This window comes from Saccopteryx leptura, chromosome 2 (assembly GCF_036850995.1).
Source record: "Saccopteryx leptura isolate mSacLep1 chromosome 2, mSacLep1_pri_phased_curated, whole genome shotgun sequence".
In the NCBI taxonomy this organism is placed as follows: domain Eukaryota; kingdom Metazoa; phylum Chordata; class Mammalia; order Chiroptera; family Emballonuridae; genus Saccopteryx; species Saccopteryx leptura.
The window spans coordinates 224,562,732-224,583,949 of NC_089504.1; the positions used below are offsets into that span (position 1 = coordinate 224,562,732).

General features: G+C 47.9%; 1 protein-coding gene across 6 annotated transcripts in view; it reads right to left on the reverse strand.

The window, feature by feature from the left end:
* Positions 1 to 1,555: 1,555 nt before the first annotated feature.
* The window catches only part of ITSN1 (intersectin 1), a 232,559-nt gene continuing 212,896 nt past the window's right edge, over positions 1,556 to 21,218 (reverse strand). For all 6 annotated transcript variants that reach the window (XM_066370290.1, XM_066370286.1, XM_066370291.1 and 3 more), the window contains 7 exons: positions 20,919 to 21,086; positions 16,989 to 17,201; positions 15,775 to 15,896; positions 14,125 to 14,207; positions 13,717 to 13,800; positions 13,087 to 13,260; positions 1,556 to 11,234 (listed from right to left, as the gene is read on the reverse strand). In XM_066370290.1, coding sequence (XP_066226387.1) covers positions 11,086 to 11,234; positions 13,087 to 13,260; positions 13,717 to 13,800; positions 14,125 to 14,207; positions 15,775 to 15,896; positions 16,989 to 17,201; positions 20,919 to 21,086 — 993 coding nt within the window. In that variant the 3' untranslated portion in view covers positions 1,556 to 11,085. The remainder of the gene's footprint in view (positions 11,235 to 13,086; positions 13,261 to 13,716; positions 13,801 to 14,124; positions 14,208 to 15,774; positions 15,897 to 16,988; positions 17,202 to 20,918; positions 21,087 to 21,218) is intronic.

The following is a 21,218-nucleotide window of genomic DNA, read 5'->3' on the forward strand; positions in this document are numbered from 1 at the left end:
GATGGGCGCTTCTCCTGTGTGCCCTGACCGGGAATCGAACCAGGGACTTCTGCACGCCAGGCCGACGCTCTACCATTAAGTAGTTTTTATTCACAGATTTTACATCAGCGATTCCTCCCGTCTCCTGAACTGTGCCAGAAAAACCTGTCGATCTTGGAAAAAAACTGGGTATAGTTTGGAAAAATGATTTATACTTTTCTTTGTTTTTAATGACATTTAATTTATTTTTAAAACTTCAAATAACAACCAAGGGCATAGAAAAAAGCAAACAAACAAAAGGGCTTAAGATTTCTATGTCAAAAACAGGGCCTACTGGTTTAAAAAAGGCAATGACATGCTGCTTTAGGGTCAGTGTTTTAAAATGTACGATAACCATTCAACCAGTGTGCAAGTCAACCAGGGAATTTAAAGAACTCGGTCATATTTAGATAAACCAGTGATGAAATGAGGAGGAATCACCTTAAAACCAAAACAGAAGAGAATGCTATATTACTTATCCACGAAAATTGAAGTAACAACGTATTCAGTGCTTGGTTGGCTAATGGAGTTGAAAATCAAGGTTTGCTTGTGCAGAGTTGTGTTGAAAAGTTGGTGGAAAGCCAGGACAGTCCTTCTGTGTCTGAGACAACCCAGCTTGCTGTTGTCCCTGCACCTCCCTGGCACTCCCTGTGCGGCACACACAGACTTTCTCAGATCCTTGGAAGTATCTGGAACTGGGACTGATTTTTTTTTTTTTTTTTTTTGCATTTTTCTGAAGCTGGAAACAGGGAGAGACAGTCAGACAGACTCCCACATGCGCCCGACCGGGATCCACCCGGCACGCCCACCAGGGGCGAGCTCTGCCCACCAGGGGACGATGCTCTGCCCATCCTGGGCATCGCCATGTTGCGACCAGAGCCTCTAGCGCCTGGGGCAGAGGCCACAGAGCCAACCCCAGCGCCCGGGCCATTTTTGCTCCAATGGAGCCTTGGCTGTGGGAGGGGAAGAGAGAGACAGAGAGGAAAGCGCGGCGGAGGGGTGGAGAAGCAAATGGGCGCTTCTCCTATGTGCCCTGGCCGGGAATCGAACCCGGGTCCTCCGCACGCTAGGCCGACGCTCTACCGCTGAGCCAACCGGCCAGGGCGGACTGATTTCTATGTTGTGCTAATGTTCATCTGAAGAAGAGAAGGGAGAGTTGAAAGGGTAGTTGGTCCAGTGTTTTTAAGTTTTATTTTTGCTACAATTTTCCTTCTACCACTGCAGCCTTATCTGTTGGCTCAGAAAGAATCCAAAATAATCCACTGTAACAGGGTTGGCTTTTCTTATTTTATTCATGAGCTGTGTGAATTTAAACCATAACAGGTCAAAATGACCAAAGCGTTGTTTGGAAGAGATTGTACTTTTTAGTTTAAGATACACAGGAATACTGATCTGCACTGATGTCACTACTACTGGTCGGAAGAAGAAGGAAGGAAGGAAGGAAGGAAGGGAGGAAGGGAGGAAGGGAGGAAGGGAGGAAGGGAGGAAGGAAGGAAGGAAGGAAGGAAGGAGGGAAGGAGGGAGGGAGGGAGGGAGGGAGGGAAAAGAAGAAAAAAAAACCCACAGTTGTTATATTACCAAAGGGGTAAGATTTAACATTTCATACATAATAAGGTGCAAAGAAACACTCAAACAGCAAAACTAACCTCAGCTTCTTCTAAACAACAATAAAAAAGAAGCCAAGTGTTTGGGCCCTGCTTCATTAAATTTTAGACAAATACATAATTCTACAATTTATAATAGCATCCAGTAATTTTTAGAATTCCATTGACATTACATATCAGACAATATAGTCTCCCTTTTATGGAAAATTAAACAGTACCATTATTTGGCAACAGAAGTATGTTACAATCAACAGGACATCCGTCTGAGGGGCGACTAAGTCCCACCCCTGGGCAGGGCTGTGAGGGGAGCAGTTGGCCACCAGCCCTATGACCCAACTGTCATCAGAAACACAGGGATTCATGTCAGGATCAATACGTTCTTTTCCCAGCTGGAGTGGCTTGCAGATGCTGGAGAGAAGCCATATTCTGCTGGCTGCCTTGTCCCCAGACTTTCTGGGACAACCAGGGTACAGGGGGCAGTTGATTGGCTGACTCATTCCCAGCCAAGAGGTCCTGGGCCTATTCTGGGTCAGGGCACCAGGGCTCACCCAGTCCCGGCAACTGACCAGAGAGGGCCTTCCTAGGCTGTGCTTGAACAAGGAGCTCTCTTAACAGCTCCGTCTTGGGGAGTAAAGCCAGCTACAACCACATGGCCAGCTCCTCCAGGTGATTTGCAGATTACTTGCATGACTATAGATTCCAGGAAGCTTCTGGAAATTACAGCTCCCCGCACCCCTCAAGTCCAGGCATTTGCCACTTTCAGCCCATTAAGAAGGGACTTCCTGTGCTAATTGGCAGCATGAAAGAAGCAAGCAGCTCACGGATAGAAATGTTGGAACCCTAACGCTCATACTCCTCATATGTGCTTTCAAGCCACTGGCCCTAAACCTTCCACAAACAGTGGTTCATATGCAACACCCCCTCCTCCACCAGGAACTGGCTCTTTTCACGGGGCACCATGTCCAGTCAGCTAGGAGAAGCCCAACGCCCAGGTTGCCACCTCCTGAAATGACTCCTGAATGCATCTCTCAGGGGTTTAGACATTGAATTTCATGAAGTTCTACCTTTCATTCTTCCCTAGGTGGCCTTCAGGGACATTTCTGATGGCCAACTATAGAAGGTCTGTGCCCCAGAAACAGTCTGGACTTCTGACCCTCTTCTGGGAAGAGGACAGGGAAGGAGGAGAGGCCTCTTGGGCTGGGGTCTCCATCAAGGACATGGGCACCAGCAGACTGCTCTGTGATGCCAGGTTTGCACGCCCAGGGACAGCTTCACCCAGAAACCCAAGCTTCACCCTTAAACCCACTGTCCAACAGGGAAGACAGGGAAGGTGCCCAGGAAATTTCATTGACAATGCTAACCCCAGAGGGCTGTGCCAATCTATCCAGAAAGAGAACAGGGAAGAGTGACCCGGAAGTCAGATTACCTGAGTAATCTGATCAGCATTTTCTATTCCTGGAATAGGTTTTTAAATTTTTTTCTATAATTTTATGCACTTAAATTAGATACCTAAAATACTCTCATATACATACAGAAAAATAATCTCTCAATGAAAAATTCACATTACAATAACAAGTTAAATATTTTTGACTACAGAATCTGTTAGTTTTTGCAACATTTAACAGCATAGCCTCTTACATACCATATATATACATTTAATCATGGACATTCCCATAAACATACTGCAGAAAGATCATGACAAACTGTTTAAAGAGCACAATTTTTTTACTTTGTGTAGTGGAACTCTGCATTTTTCTTAACTGGAAACAACGTAAAACACAGGAAACCAGAAGTCGAGGGCTGATTATCATAAATGGGACATGTTTGTGGCAGATTTCTCATCTGTATACACGTATTTACACAAATGTTGACCACCTCTACGTGTGAGGGTCTAGAGCTCATGTAGCTAAGCTAAGGCAATACAACATGAGTCATCTGAGAGCCAACTTCTCTGTCTATGCAAGGCTGGGGGAGGCAGTAGGGGACCAGGGAGGTACAGACGTCAGCTGGCTGGGGCTTCAGAGGACAAGATCTGAAGCTGGTCCCACAGGTCAAGGACACTCGGGCTATTGGCAACATGTGTTTTAAATGCATGTGTAAAACTAAATATCATTACCAAAGATCTTGCTAGAATGCCTACTTTTCGACAGTGACAGTTTAGCAGATGGCATTTTCAGGATGTTGCTCGGTAAAATAGACATCAAGATGCCCCCTCGTGGGAACAGATGCTGATACAAGATTAATCAGATTTCTCCAGAAAACACCCTCTGAACTCTCAGGGGCTTGGAAGATCACGTTACACGCAGAAACAAAGCTACGATTTGCTGTGTTGTTCACAGTGACGCAAATCCACGAGATGCATCTGCAATTTCTGTTTAACTTTCTGTGGACTTCTGACGTGATGAACGTCACAATCCCAGGCAGAGCTGAGAAACAGGGAAAGGATTATTGCTGTGCATGCAGAACTGAGACCGATTTGCAAAGAGCATTCAGGGCCGCCAAGATTTTGCAGTGATCAGCCCAGCGCGAGGAAAAGCCTGCGAGGGCAACAGACACAGTGCAGGGGGTCAGCTCCACGATCGCCGGCTTCTGGGAGCTATGTTCTTCTAGACCACACGGTGGAGTCTGCCCTCTCTTCTGACATCGCCCTACTCAAAAGCCATAGATGGGACCCTGGGGGAGAGCCCAGTTGGGACATTGCTGCCTCTCAGAAGCAGGTGCCCTCGGACAACTGGGATCCATTTGGCCCAGCAGGGCAGAGTGTGGAAGGGTTTCTGGCCTACACACCGTCTCTCTCTGGGGAGTCGCGAAGGAAGAGCCAGTGTCCAGCCCCTGGGGAAGGTGTGCTGGGCACTCCCCCTGGCCCATTACCTGGATGGTCACTTTGAAGACAGAGGCTTGAAAAGCCTGTCTCTCCCACCAGGAAAGCAGAGAAAAGCCCCCGGCTGGTGACTAAAGACCAAAAGGGAGGATTTTATGTCAAAAGAGTGGTTTTAATGGTCAAAACTCAAAGGCCTCTGGATGCCTTGTGGTGCACCCAGGACTGGGAGCCCAGATGGCAGATGGCCCCCTCTCTGGCTCCTGGGCACCCATCAATGAGGAGCAAGGGTCTTGTACCTTCTGATGAGTCCAGATCATTTGCACATTTATGAAATAAAAGCAGATATTTTGAAAAGTCTATCCACCCAGGTCTCCACAACCTGCCAGGGAGACTTTACACAGTCAGAGCACATCTAATGAAGCCCCACCTACTTCAAGAACCAACTGAAAATACAGTGTGATGAGGGCCAACCTCATGGGGACTCTGTGCTTAGAAGAGCCCACTCTTGGTTTAATTCTCTGCTATCACCACCTCAAAATTCTTAATAATTTTGAATAAGGAACCTCACATTTTCATCTTGCACCTGGCCCACAAATTATGTAGCAGGTCCTGAGAGTTACTGTGGGAGGGTCGGGCCATCCTGTTTCCCTGCTCAGGACAAATATCCATTGAGTAGCGCAGTGATAAGAAAGAAAGACAAATGGACATTCATTTTCCCCAGTGCCCATGCAAAACACACACACACACACACCCCCCACAGGGAGCTTCTGCACCCTACCACCACCACCAGGTTGGCACGTCTGAAAAGTCTTGAGCAGAGACTGTTATCTACTCCACATAAGGGGACTTTCCTGGGGAGACGGGCCAACTCCAGCCAGCTGGCCTGAAGGTCAGCCCAGCAGCAGAGGACACCTCCAACCTAACACCTGAGGCCCCTGCACCTGGATCTCAGGGGCTCTTGCCAAATCAGACTCAGTAAAGTAGGAAAGCTAAGGATCCCGAACAGCTCCAGACCCAACATCAGGGAAAGGCTAAGCATCACTAGGCACCCCCGGGAATGCTGAGTTCAAGTCCTTCACCCAAACCTAGCCTCCTGCCCTTTCTCCATTAGCCACAGACCACCAGCACGCTGGTCCTGCGATTCACGCAAGAGCAATGTCTTGGAGCTGCAGTAGGGGGAGCCAGCACCCTGGGATCGGCCAGCAGGACCCACAAGCTTCCAAGGGGAGATCGCCCCCTTGTGGTGATAATGGGTAGAAAACCTTTCTCTGGGTCCTGTACCTCTCTCTGCCCTCCACCCTCATTCTGACTAGATACAGAAAACAAAGGAAACAACAGGTTTGAGCATACGAGGAAGAACCCAAAGGAACATAGTTTTAGAAACACAGCTGCACAGGAATGTCGTGGGGTTTTTTAATGATAAAAATAAAAACCAGGGTTCCTAGAAGAAGAAAAATATGCATTTCTACCACCACAGAAAAAGAAACCCTGGTTACTGTTTAATGCTCAGTAAATATTAGAAACCCTCAAATTTTTCAAGGCTTGCCAAATAAGCCCACTTCCAAGTACGGTTTTACTTGGGGGGTAGGGGCTTTGAATACTGAAACATTCACATTATCCAAATGATAGTAAAAAGCTAGGCTGGTATAAGTGGAACAGAGTCTTGTTTAAAAAAAAGCAATTCACAAACACCCTGACTGACCCACAGCAGGGCACACTGACCCTGGTACAGGGCAACCACACAGGGTGTCAGAAAACTGTGGTGTAGAATTACCTGGTTCCCTGAGGCCAGAATACAGAGGGGTGGGGAATGACTGGATCTGCATGTCAATGAAATAATTCTTCGAGGGGGAGATGAATTTTACAAGCCCTCGGTGTTGTTTACTTAAATTAGGCTGGCCCACAAAGGCAGGCCCCTCCCCACCACCTCCCAGCCCCACGGACGGGGCCTGGCCCAGGATGGGGCGTCCCTACACGACTGACTGGGTCACTGAGAGAGCATAACCCTGATATAAGACCTTCCAGTGTGTTGGCGTCAGGGTGTTAACACTCCCAAGACAGGGAGTTGTTAGATACTTTCTCTCCTTCAAGTGGGATACGTTTTCTATGCTTATCAGGAATAGATTCTGGCTCCTAAAGATATCAGGTTCTGCACTTCAGTTCATCCTGATGACCTGCAAACACATCCTGGATCTGGTACGCTGCAAGGTGAGGAAACTTGCATTGGGTGCTCCAGAGCTTTTCTCTATTTACACAACACTGAGTAAGGGGCCTCAGCTTAGCACAGAACGCAGCTGGGGTTGAGCACGGAACACAGCTTAGCACGGAACGCAGCTGGGGTTGAGCACGGAACACAGCTTAGCACGGAACATAGCTGGGGTTGAGCTGGTGTGCTCAGATAAGCACGGAAGCCTGTCCAGACAGTGAAGACCCCCAAGGCATTCAGCACCCTGGGGAGCAAAGAGAAAGTGTTGCTTTGACCAGATACCTCCCTGGGTGCCCCACACCACAGCTATGGCTCTGTGCCCACAAGCAAAACAAGAGCATCCAGGCTTGTCTGTATCAGGACCACCATCAGCCCCAGGCGGCTCCCAGCTGGTTAGGCAAATGCCTCCGAAGCCAGAGGCCCACTGCTAACCTCACACTGTCCTTGAGTCTAAAACAACCCTGCCACCTCTTTGTCCCCTTCAATGTGCTTGTGTCTGCTCTGACGCTCATGCCCACCCTGAAGAGAAGGGAGCCTAAAATAAAATAAAATAAAATAAAATAATAAAATAAAATAAAATAATAAAATAAAATAAAATATAATACAAAAGGATAAGCAAGGAAAGAGAAACCTACTTGCTGTTTCCAATGAAAATTCCTAAAATTGCTACTTATCCAAAACAAATTTTCTTTTTACGAATCAAAAAGGCCCAACTAACCAAGGGGAAAAGAATTGGAGTAGAGCCTGACTAAGTGGTGGCACAGTGGATAGAGCATCGACCTGGGACGCTGAGGTCCCAGGTTCAAAACCCCGAGATTGCCAGCTTAAGCGCAAGCTCACTAGCTTGAGCGTGGATTCACCAGCTTGACCATGCGATCATCGATGTGACCCCATGGTCTCTGGCTTGAGACTAAGGTCACTGGCTTAGGCAAGGGGTCACTGGCTCGGCTGGAGACCCCAACTCAAGGCACATATGAGAAAGCAATCAATGAACAACTAAAGTGCTGCAATAACGAGATTCTTCTCTTTTCCCTTATTCCTGTCTGTCTCTCTCACTGACAATAAATAAATAAATAAGTAAATAAATAAATAAGTAAAGTAGAGATAGGGTAGGCAAGCTCTAAAATACATACCAAGGTCACTCAAGTAAAACCAGGAGCCGGCCATCCATTCCTCCATGCTGAGAAATTCAGATTCTAGAGCACCCGCTCTGTGTGGTCAGTGGTTTATGCTCACCCCAGCCAGCTCCTGCACAGATGGCCAACCTGCCCAGCCTTGGACAGCAGACCTGTAATTGGCCCTCCCCAGTGGCTCCAGCATTTCATCCTCCTGACCTCACACCAGATCACCAAGACAAGACACAATGCAAGAGGTCAATTTACCCTTTCTGATGGGTCAATCAGAAATTAAATGCCATGCTACTCAACAAGATGAATCCAGTTATTTTTGCATTCTTAGATCATGCTTAAGTTGTCCAAAAGGCGAAGAAGAAAACAACGCCCTTTTGAACATTAATGCTCTTTGGGAGCACAGCTCTCTCCCCTGCCATCTGTGCACAGGGACACGCTACCCAGGCAGTCAGATGAGGAAGACTGACCATTTCTTGAGTGTCACTTTCCCGTTGTCAGCCTGTCCTGGTTCTGAACAACCACATCTGCCAGACGTGCTCACAGCACCCCTGCTTCCGGGAGATGCTGCTGCCTACCTGCATGCCGGGGACAATATCAACCAGAAGCCCTGCCTCAAAGGGACCAGAGTAGGGCTTGTCCCTTCAGGATTGCTGGTCTAGGAAGCCTCAGCTCAGGGCTCCTGTCCGTAGGGCCCAGCCCTGTGAGCAGAAAATCCCCTAGCCGGACTAGAGGAGGTCCAGGCATCCCAGACAGGAGGGAGTGGGCAGAGGTGTCCGAGGGCTGCAGTCAGAATGTCAGAATGCAGAGACCTAGATAAACTGTCTTGAGAAAGCAAAGAGCTAGATGAGAGATTGCTTATCAGCAAGGAACATTTCGTCTCTATGGAATCTAGCTCAAGCAGCCACAAAGGCAGAAGAGAAGAAATAGAGGTCAGAGAGTTTGAGGCTCCATGTTATCACCCACCTTTCTCCAACCCCAGACATGTGTCACCATCTGAGGACCAGCCACACCCCCTCAGAACAATCAGTCATATTACAGACTACGTCACCAAACACAAGGACACTATCTCACCACTGCCACCGTGGGGGCCATCTTAGGGACGCTCAGTATAATCACTTGGGGAAAAAAAACATATATTGCTTTTCATACTACATTAATTCCGATAATGGGACTGTGTAAGCAGATGACCTCGTGGACCTAAAAGGGCAACATTTGTCACTGTGCACACCTTATCCTACCTGCATGGACGGTGATGCCCAAAGTTGACATGCAAAGGAAGTCAGTGAGAAAGGAAGAACAGAAAGGAAGTATTGGACGATGACCCAGTACTACCCCATTCACACATTTAATACTTTTTTCTACCATAGTCACTGGTCCTTCATAAAGACACTGAGCAAACTCTATTGGCTACAGAAATAGAAAAGCATGAGTTGTACATCTATTTACAGGTTTAATTTTAAGACAGTTTCTTAACAACAGTAAAAATATAAACTAAAAATAGCGCAACCATGTTTTCTGGGACGAAGTAAACAAGTACATGACTGAAGTGAAACTGGGTCTAGGATGTGTTCAAGTTGAAAGTTTCTAACTAAAGGGTGCATCTGCTTGTTTCAAAAAATACTTATGTCTGTTTTTCTTAATACAAAATTCTACACTATCTTCAATAAATAAATAATAAAGTGGTTTTTTTTAAAAGTATGAAATGTAAACTTTGTTGCCCTTTCCCACACACACATTTTAAGAACTGCTTGAGACGCCTACAGGGCTCCTATGGGGTGGGGGGTGGGTCATGACGTATTCGGCTCCCAGCAAAGTGGGGACTCTGCCACTGTGGTGATACTGTCATTGATAAAGCGCTTCTACGACCCTAATTAAATTGTAAGGACCTGCAATCGAAGAGAATGCCACCTGACACAGGAAAGCCGGGCTCTGTTACCAACTGAACATGCAGAGGACGTTTCATGACCACAACAAACTGGGGTTCTGAGAACATTAACATGCGAACAAAACATGATCCACGTGTCTCACTAGCAGATCAAGTTATTATTTAGGTAACCAGTCTATCTCCTGATATTTAAGGGAAGAAAAATCAACCCAAACCAAACAGCTTGTCGTGTGGTCATATGCCCTGACCATCGACAAACCCTTGGATGTCCAGTCCCAAGAGGTTGGTGGTGCGTCATGGAGTCTGGGGACATCTTGCATCTTCCTCCCTGGACTTGCGGGGCTGTGTGCTACCAGGGTCTCTCCCCACCACGTGCTGGATCTCCTTCAAATCTTTCCACCCACTTCCAGATTGTCACATTTTCTTTACATGCCTTAGATATGCCGTTTGGGGGGGGGGGGGACGTATCAAAGACAACTCCTGAGATTTCCCATGACAGTCAGGATCTGATGTCATCAAGCAAGAATAGGGTCAGAGCTGGTCACCAGCAAGGACTGTTATGAAAACTCACGGGACCTCCAAGCCAAAACTGGGGTCAACTGGGCTGGCAACCAGGACCCAGTGGCATCATGCAGAGGCCTTTCAGGGGACCTGCAGCGACATAACAACAGCAAGTAACTCTGCAGATAACGAGCTTCCACCACCAGCTCCCAAACGTGCTGGAAATCAGAACTGTATCATCATCACCTCATCGTCGCTGCTGAGGGTTTGCACTGACATCAATCAATATAAGACCTGGAGGGGACTGGAAGGCTCTACCAACAGCCCTGCTGGAACTTCCATGGATCAGCTCTTCAAAGAGCTAGCCCAGTGTCCAAGCAGGAGACTGTCAGCCCGAGTGGTCAGATCTAGGGCAGCATTTCAGATAAGACCCAAGTGGGGGAATGCGATCACAGAGCAATGACGGGACCATCTTAACTTTTTCTAAACACACCAGTGACTAGGTCAGGGCTCCTACTGGGGACTGGTAGAGGTGAGAAGGAGGAGGGTTACATGAGTTCTCCAAAAATATAAACATTGCATGTATAAATTATTTTACAGTAACCAGATCCATGCCTCAGGCCCAGAGATGGGCCAGGCTCCCAAGCAAACCTCACTGGGAGCTACAGGCTCAAAGGCCCTAGGAAGCCGTGAAGAGACTGCAGCGAGGACAGAGGAAAACAGTTTTGTTTCATAAAATGGAAAATCTGGGGGGAGGGGGAGGGATTGTCGAGAATTACTCCTAGAATCATTAAGGGGCCTCTCATCACTGTCCCATTGCCCAGTGGCTGACCCAAATGATGGTCTTGGAAAAGTGACACCATTTCCAACGGCCTCTGCCGGCCAGGCTAGAACTCCACAGCACAACCTGGGCCCACTCTCTAGGGCTCGTCGAACAGCTGCAGGTCCAGACGGACTACGATCTCTCCTGTGGGAACCTCGTGCAGCAGGAGACACTTGGTAACCGGGCCCTTGGAACCCTGGTCCTTCTTGATGTCAGCCACACGGATCTCTGTCCGACCCAAAAAATCTGAAAGGACAACAAACAGACCCTGTTCAGAGGGAGGACTTCTCTTTAAGGCGTGTGGGTGGCATGTCAGGAACCTCCCAGTGATGCGTTATACTCTCCCTTCTCTGACAAGGGAGGCAGGTAGGTTTGCAGGAGTCCATGAACTACAATGACTGAGCATAATTTTTAAATGGAGCGAAAAGAAAAGGACATCAGGGTAGGGACACAGGTGAGTCTAGAAGAAGTTAAAAAGCAAACCATGACTTCCCCCAACCTAGAGACCTCCAAAAGGCTGTAACCTGCCTGGGAGACTATGCAAAACCAGATGTCACATGAGCCGCACAATCTGCCATGTATGTGAAATTTAACAAAATCACTCAGAAGAAAGCTATATTGGGACAAAAATTGAACCATCACTTCTCCCAGGGGTTGTCACGGAAGCACACTCTGCAGTGTTATACCACTTCCGGAAAAGTTGACAGTAGTACTCAAGGCCTGGTCCTTGTACGTTCCTCTCTCTGTACCACAGAGCAAGTGCGAGGGGGTTGGGGGTGGGAAAGAGAGAGGAGGCCGTGGCTTGGGAGCTGTATGCTTCCAGCCATGTTCCCAGAACAATCTCAGCACTACTTTTCATCAAATATTGAGTGTTGGGATGGGAGTGGATGTAAATGTTTTAAAAATTGTTTTCAATGTTATGCAAATACATAATTGTGTTAAAGGGGGCTCCAGACCATTAATCCCTTCATTTATTTACTTGACAATTACTTTTTGCAAGATACTATGATTCAGGCACTTCTGTTCAGGAGACAGTCTTCTTTCAAGGTGCCTGTTTAAACCCTGGGGAGTTCTTCTGGTGGACAGGTACGAGTTTATTATGCCCCATGTGCATTTCATGGGAATAATCTCGGATGTAAGAACAACACCCAGATTTTTAATTTATACCTCAGTGAAGTTGTCATCATGTCATGATACTTCACTATTGACAAAGAAACCCAATTTAACCTCAAACCTTCACTTGCCAGAACAAAAGCTGACCATGAAACAGGTCAGGTGCCCAAATTTGAGAGTCAGGCCGTGCTGGCCACACTCTGACATGCTCAGCCAGCTGTGTGACTGTCCGTGGGCAATAACTCACAGTGAGATGATTCATATAAAAGTACTACAAGAGCAATTTAAGCCTTGCACAGATCAGTCTAGCGTTGGACCTTCAAGCTTAGCATGCAATTATCCTCCTTCAAATATAACTAAGTTTAGACTTTAATCTTTAAGCTTACCTCCTGATTTTTATTGGGTTGAGGAAGAGAAAGACAGTTTCATAGACTCATTGGCCAAACGCAACCTTTTCCAGGCTCAAAGCAGAAGCAGAAAACAGGCTGAAGGAAGGCAGCATCCAATGCCATTCCATGCCCTTCGTTAACCAGAAATGTCACCCAAAGGACATCAATTGGTTCTGCTGCGCCTGTTGTGAGCTAGTGTTCTTCCTGCTCGAATGGCTATTTTTATCCATTATCACTGTGGCTTTTGGCCAAGGACTGATGGACTGGGCTGAGGCTTTGGGGTGTCCCCCTCCTTGTAGTCACCCGCTTTGGAAAAGCGTGGGACCATGACATTTGTCCAGGGGAGCTGAAGCACTCAAGACCTAGCCCCTACTCTGAGATGCCCTGGCAGAGGTGAAGCCTCTTTGTCCGGGTGGCTGACACTTGTCCTGTTCCAACCTCAGCTCTCTGGAGCGAAGCCCAGCTAAGTCTGGGCACCACATTTCCAGGTAGAAAGTGTTACCCATGACAACTGAGTGACAGGGAAGGAAGAAGTCATGTGTGTCCCCACCCCTCCACCCCCCCTCACCCCCCCCACCCCGCTACTCTCTACTCACCATCTGGAGAGAACTGGTCCCTCTCAAACACGGTGATGCAGAGGACCTCCTGCTCCAGGTCTTTGATGAAGAACTGGCAGTTGGAATTCCACTTGGGATTCAGAGTGTCCTGGATGGTCTTGGTGATGTGGCACTGGGAGCCCATGGTCACTTCGCAGTACGGGTTGCTCTTCCCTACAGCAAACAGAGCCTGCTCCACGCATGCCTGTGGCGGGCTCTTCTGGGCATGCGTGGCAGGGTCATTTTTATTCCCCTCCCCTGCCGCACTTAGTAAGTGGCATAAAGGGGAAATCCAGGCAAAAAGCTCCCACAACCCAGCATCGTGCTTAAACTAAGAACAAATAACTGGATGACTGGGCCTTGACACCAGGTCCTCCCGCTCTCTTCGCTTTGCTATAGATTGCATCACATCTACTGGGAATGACGCCACCCAGACTGCTCTGAAAAGCTAAATGGTGTTAAGAATTTAAGGGGAAAAAACACTCTACGTTTTTAACAAGTGCTAGAAAAATCAGTTCTGGAAGGAAATTTAGGATGATGGAAATAGCACCTTTGACTTAGAATGGGGGGGGGGGGGCAGGGAAAAGAGGTTTCCGCGTGGTGCAGCAGAACCACGCCGACGGTCCTTACCGTGGGACCGGCAGGGCTTCAGTTCAATGCCTTCCACGACGTTCACCATCAACCTTCCAATCCCTGTGGCCCTTTGGGAACGGACTGGGACAGCAGACAGAGCAACACAAAAGGCTTCATTTCCACTTCGGATGCCCCGTGCGTGCCTGACTCATGCTGTGTGTCACCTACCTGCCCCCATTGGGGGACACTTTCCCCTCTGCACCCTTAAACTCTTGCTTCCCTGCTCCTGGAGCTTGCCCTCCACCCCTTATCGTACCCCCCACTCTCCCTCCCCACCTTCCACCTGTCTCAGGCCTCTCTACCTCCAGGCCCATCTTCAGCTCTGAGGATTGTGCCCCCCCCCCCCCCCGCCATGGCCATCTGCCCGCCCAGCAGGAAGCCGGCAGGTACTGGGCGATGCATTACCCAGGTATGCCTTCTCCCGCTTCTTCTTCTCGGTCTCTATGTAGAGCTCAGAAGCAGCTTTGATTTTCTGCACCCAGGCAGTCCTTGGGAAGGAGGAGACAGAACAGTGTCAAACAGAACTCAGGACAAAGGCTCTGGGTCTGCTCAGAGGCAGCTTCCGGGACTCTGCTTTGTCTGTTTGATTCTAACTAAACGAAGGCTCCAGAAAGAAAGTTTCATTTGATGTCACATGATGCTAATCGTTATTCCTACCGTTCATAAGAAAGGCACAGGTGACATTTTCATTGATGTTCTTGAGTCCTCACAGGCACCCCATGGAAAAAGTCTACGGTGAACGCTGTCCTGGGAGCAATGTGGACACACAGCCCCTCCCTCCCTCCCAGGAGAGTGTCTCACATGTGCCAGCTCAACAAGGCCAGAGGCTGTCTTCTACTGAGCCGTCATCTGAGAGGAGGAGGAAGCCGTTTCCCAGATAAGGAACCATGTTATAAGAAGGAGCAGACACACAGGGCAGGCACTCTGCTGTGACATGACATGGCTCCATCTTATGGAGGACCACATGCACCATGACATTGGCTGATTTTCTTGCTTGGCACAAACGCCCTTTGGAATGCTCTTGGCTGTGTGTCAAGCCCATCCATCAGACTATGATCTATCTCACTTGGTTCCACAGCAGACTCCTGAAGACACGACTGAAGACAAAATACACACAGCTCTAGGACCCAGAATGTCTGTCCAAGTGAGCAGCTGAGGAGGGGACAGGTTTGGGGTGGGGGGGTCCTAGTAATCCCCAAGTCACTTTCTTTTTGCTTTCTGCCACCTGGGAAACTGGGGGTGCTCCATTTGTCTCAAAGAATGTTGAAAATTTCTATCGCCAAAGAATACCCAAGCAAAATGAATTTCAATTCATTTTACAAATATTGATCTACTTACGACCTATGCAACTTACGACCATTTGACTTTACGACCACAATCACTAGCCACAACTGCTTGGTGTCTGGCAGCGCGAGCGTTGCCCAGCTGGGCGTAGGACAGTGCGGACCAGCTTCCGGCAGCACTACCATCTCCGCGTGCACCATTTCAACTGACTCGGTACAGCAATTTGTGTTTTGTGTCTTGGATATTTTTCATCAAACCCCTCCCAAGATGTCTACCAAGAGGAAATTGTCTTTGCAAATATTAAACCAGTTGTACTGGTGATGCTGTGTTTTACTTAAACCTGACGAATGTAAAAATAAGAAACAAAATGGTGTAGAGATGATACAAATGGCATAAAATGAACAAAGAAAATCATGATATATAACAATAATGAAAGAAAATTATGATAAAATATGACTTAAATATTTTTATAACATCATTTCACAGTACTGTACATATAACCTACTCAACTTACGACCAAATCATGTTATGACCGGTCTGTCGGAACCAATCGTGGTCATAAGTCGAGCACTAGCTGTACTTTGAAACATTCATGCCATGTATCAAACTTCTGCAAAGCTCTAGAAGAAAGTATGAAGTACCTCTTCCTTCCCCAACCCCCTCCAGTGATTATGGCATTGCCACTGAGGGGATGTTGGGACCTGCTAATTAATTAAGTGCCCCACCCGGTAGAACCTGGATGCCCAGTTCCAGGGAGGTGGCCGGTCTTACCTTTCATTTATACTTTCTGCGCGGAGGGTGTAGACACGGTCGATGTGGGAAATGTGGAAGATGGGTTCATCCCCCGAAGGGTCAGTGGGTAATTTTACTAGAACCTCATTGAGGAAAATAGGCTGAAAAATAATGCACAGGCACTGTAAAAACCAGATGGGTATCTGCATGCACCAGTGAGCTCTGAATGTGTGTGTGTGTGTACTTGTGAGCACATGAGCCTGTACATGGGACTGAGTGTGATGTGTATGCATGCATTCCAGCGAATTAGACTCTGTGTGTGTTCTAGTGAACTCTACCAGAATAATGAGTTTGTGTTAATATCAACTTTCATATGTAGCAAATTATAAATATGGAACCCTCCCCCATTTTGAAGGTATTTTAAGACCTTAAGAACTGGTCTTTTTTTCCTCCATCAACTTTACCTCCAAACAATTTTCTCCAAAGATTTTCATACAAAGTTGCGAACAACAATCTACATATGAGCATTGTCCTTTTTTTCTAAAATAAGGCTAACTGTTGCTTCAGAGAAAATTCATCTAATAACTGCTCCCCCAGAGACAAATGTATAAAAACAGTATCTCATGACAAGAAGACTCATGGACACAGCCATGCACTAGGAACAGACCAAATGCACAGCTCAAGGAAATTCTCCTACAGGGACTGTTTAGATTGGCTGGAAAATGCAGGGGCACAGATGTTTCAAGCTACCTTAAGAAGTTTGGAGAAGGGACCTGGAATGTTTGGGAGGTGGGCACCAGAGCTCTACTCCCAACCTTTCCCAAGCCCACCTCATCCATACTTGACCACGAGCCCCACCTGGATAGGGTATGTCTTCCTCCTAACTGGGGACCTACAGCAGCCATTGGGCAGCTAATAGTCATCAATCAATGAGTGTTGTCCCCTTCCTGATAGTACAGGCACACCTCAGGGATATTGTGGGCTTGGTTCTAGACCACCACAATAGAAGAAGTTGTGATCTCTTTGCTGGTAGAGGTTCTAGCCTTCAATTTGTAAAATAAAAAAAGCACAATTTCTGTGAAACTCAACCAAGTGAAACTCAAGAGAATGAGTTGTGCCTGCCCTGGACATGTACTGTTCAGTCACCCTAACCCTCGTCTTCTACACGCCACAGCCGCAGACCCTGACAATATTCTGAGTCCTCTGTGGGAGAAACACCCTCCCCCGACAGTGCAATATAGAACCCAACTTACTGTCTTGTACATTTTATACTGCAGGTTAGATTTGGGGCTGAAGACTTTGTCGGTGCCGGAAGAGCCCAGGGGCTTTATGATCTGGGTTAGCAGGAGGAAGTCATTGAAGAGGAAGCCGTACAGCTCCTTGTTGCTCTTGGCCTTGTAGAGCTTCCCACTGTGCAGGAACTTGCGTGGCCCCAAGCAGTTGGTCACAGAATTGAACACAAGTTGCTGAGAAAGGAAAACAAAACCCCAAGAAGACAAGGAGGTCAGGTCATGTGTGATTTTGGATTCTCTGCATCTGGGAGCGTCAGCTCCACCAGAATCAAACCGGGTCTCAGCGGGTCTGCTGCTGAGGCTCAAGTCCAGGACCTTGAGGGTGTCACGCTAAGTGAAATAAATCAGACAGAAAAAGTCAGGAACTATATGATTTCATTCGTGTGGGATATAAAACTGAAAGCAACAAATGAACAAATGAGACAAACAAACATAGCCACAGACAACAGAATGGTAGTCACCAGAAGGTAGTAAAAGGTAAAGGGGGTCAAATACATGGTGACAGAATAGGATTTGACTTTGGGTGGCAAACACCGAATAGAATATACAGATGATGTATCATAGAATTGTATATTTGAAACCTATATAATCTTATTAACCAATGTCACCTCAATAAATGTAATTAAAAATATTTTTTTAGAAAGGAAAACTTGGAAGACTTTAGGCCAGGGGTAGTCAACCTTTTTATAACTACCGCCCACTTTTGTATCTCTGTTAGTAGTAAAATTTTCTAACTGGTTCCACAGTAATGGTGATTTATAAAGTAGGGAAATAAGTGGTAGAGTGTCGGCATGGTGTGCAGGAGTCCCGGGTTCGATTCCCGGCCAGGACACACAGGAGAAGTGCCCATCTGCTTCTCCACCCCCCCCCTCCTTCCTCTCTGTCTCTCTCTTCCCCTCCCGCAGCCAAGGCTCCATTGGAGCAAAGTTGGCCCGGGTGCTGAGGATGGCTCTATGGCCTCTGCCTCAGGCGCTAGAATGACCCTGGTTGCAATAGAGCAACGCCCCAGGTGGCAGAGCATCGCCCCCTGGTGGGCATGCCGGGTGGATCCTGGTCGGGCGCATGAGGGAGTCTGTCTGACTGCTTCCCTGTTTCCAACTTCAGAAAAATACAAAAATAAATAAATAAATAAATAATAAAGTAGGGAAATAACTTTACTTTATAAAATTTATAAAGCAGAGTTACAGCAAGTTAAAGCATATAATAATAATTACTTACCAAGTATTTTATGTCAGATGTTCGCTAAGTTTGGCAGAATAAATCTTTATAAAACAACTTACTATAGTTAAATCTATCTTTTTTTTTTTTTTCTTTTTTTTTTTTTTGTATTTTTCTGAAGCTGGAAACAGGGAGAGACAGTCAGACAGACTCCCGCATGCGCCCGACTGGGATCCACCCGGCACGCCCACCAGGGGCGATGCTCTGCCCACCAGGGGGCGTCGTTCTGCCGCGACCAGAGCCACTCTAGCGCCTGGGGCAGAGGCCAAGGAGCCATCCCCAGCGCCCGGGCCATCTTTGCTCCAATGGAGCCTTGGCTGCGGGAGGGGAAGAGAGAGACAGAGAGGAAGGAGGGGGTTGGGGGTGGAGAAGCAAATGGACGCTTCTCCTATGTGCCCTGGCCGGGAATCGAACCCGGGTCCCCCGCACGCCAGGCCGACGCTCTACCGCTGAGCCAACCGGCCAGGGCCTAAATCTATCTTTTTATTTATACTTTGGTTGCTCTGCTACCGCCCACCATGAAAGCTGGAATGCTCACTAGTGGGCGGTAGGGACCAGGTTGACTACCGCTGCTTTAGGCAGTGTAAAACTCAGTGGTGCTGACTGATGCTTCAAAGCCAAGCAGAATAAACACTGTATTGGTGCAAATTAATCTCACTCAGCTCACTGGTCCTGGAACGGGAAGGGGACATCTCTCTCCCTGCCACTTCCCAAACCCTAAGGATGGCCCAGAGTGCTAAAATGCAGCTCTGTCATCCCATTGGGGTCTAGCATCTCATGCTCTATAATTCCTTGGGCTCTATCATCTTGTGCTCTATTCTCCCACCTGGGCTCTACCATCTCATGCTCTATCATCACCTGGGACTTATCATCTCATGCTCTATCATCTCTCTACCCCGGTGGCTCTATCATCTCATGGGAGCAGGTTCTGAAGGGGCAGAGGAAGTCTGAGGCAGAAACAACCTCACTGTGGCTCCCTTTTTGACAGCAGTGGAGAGATTGTGGGAGGAGAAGGCCGCAAATATGCCCAGGCAGCGACATGATTCAGGCAGATGTCACAGTCCCCACCTGCCCACATTGCTGGGGGAGATGCTCCACCCAGCAGCCTTCAAGCAGAGGCTCTCTCCAGAACTATGAACCCTTCAGATCGCCCTAGGAGAATATTTGTGAAGAGGTGATGAGGTTCACAACATGCATCCCCCAGTAGAGAGGCTGGTGGCGACCTGTCTGCCTCAATGTGAGAGGAAGACTCAGCAGCTCCTCGGTGACCAGACACCAATAAGGCATCAAGGAAATGTGGCACTCCACCTCACTCTCAGGTACCAGGGGAAGGACACCCACCAACCTCCCACTGAGGCTCCGAGGGAGCTCAAAACACTAAAAGTGACCCCAACAGGAGCCTTCAAGGGCTCTTTTCCATGCTCTGCATGAAGAATGAAAGCCTGGAGGTCATTCTAGCCTTTTGGCTTGCCACTTGGGGACAATGATCAAGAAAAGGCAACATGGGTGACACAAGGGCAGTGTCATTTATTCACCCTCAACCGTTGGGGCCTCCAGTTGCCCAGGCTAGCATTGGACATATGTGAATTGGGAGCAGACAAGAAGGTCAAAGACAGCATTTAAATGAAACCTAATCACTGGTGTGTGTCCGGAACAGGTTCAGGAAACAGGCCAGTGTGACTGAGCGTGGTGCAGACAAAACAGAAGCCATGAGAAGAGTAAGGAAAGACTAGTCAATGCAAAAGGACAACAGTCTGTTTCAAAGAGGGTACATGGGGCCACAGAAAGCAAATGACAAAGCTTATTTTATTCTTGATGTCTAAAGATGAAGAGCCAGGCTTCAATAAGTCCCCTGACTGTAGCCATGAGACTCAGGGACATCTTGGAGGATAAGCAAGCCCCTCAGCCGACCTTGGCCCCAAGAGACTCTCTTGAATCTGGTGACCTTGAGCTTCCACATCAATGGTTACACAGGATGCAAAAAACTAAAGATGTATCCAGAGCCTGCATGAGGGGACAGGCCCTCACACACAGGAAGTCACAGAAAGCTGGACCCCAGAGGCAGAATGACAAACTCAAGCCCAGAAAGAATAATCAAGAAAACATTGTTTTTTTACGTTGGTGTAAGTGGAGGAATGTGGAAATGCCCCTGAGAATTTGTAATCACAAGGCAGAGCTCACACAAGTTTAAACCACAATTCACGTACTCTTACAATCCCGAAAACCCCTGTAGATTTAGTTTAGGGCAATCCTGGTAACAATCCTCTTGGACGGAATGCAACTTTGGCCTACAAAGAGGTCCCACAGATAAAGTTCCGAGGAATATCAAGCTCAATCAAAAACCACAGGACATGCAAAGAAGCAGGCCGGTGTGGTGAAGGCTAGCCGGAACAGCAGACAGAGAGTGAGGTCCATATATTACATACTGGAATGGTCAGATTTGACACATGCAGGGTTCTGTTTAAAATGCTTTAGGAGGTAGATGAAGAGTGTGGCCACAGAACCACTGGATGTGGAAAAGAAAACATTGGAATTTGAAAACTCAGTGGATAGGTTAAACAGCAAATTAGAAGCAGCCAGAGAGAGATTAGAAAGCTGTGGGCTGGACAGGAGGACAGTTTGTGATCTGCCCCCGAGGGCTAGAGGCCGTGCCACACCCCCAGGGCCGCTAACCTCAGAGAGGCCCTCGCACTGCACGTGGGCCTGGATCCACTCCAGCCGGTCCGAGTTCTCCTTCTCCCGTACCCCTTCATTCACCTGGGAGCACAGCTCCTCTGCCTTCTCCAGGGCGTGCTTCAAGTGGCTGTGGTCGGGGTGGTTGTCGGGGGTGTTCTCCAGGATCTGCGTGGGAGACCAAAGGCAACAACGTTAGGGCAGGCCTGAGGGCCACTGTCCTGGAGCAGCGCTCGGCTCGGACCTCTCCTGAACAGCAGACACGTGAGCCCCTGCAGCTCCGGGCCCGCACTGCGGCAA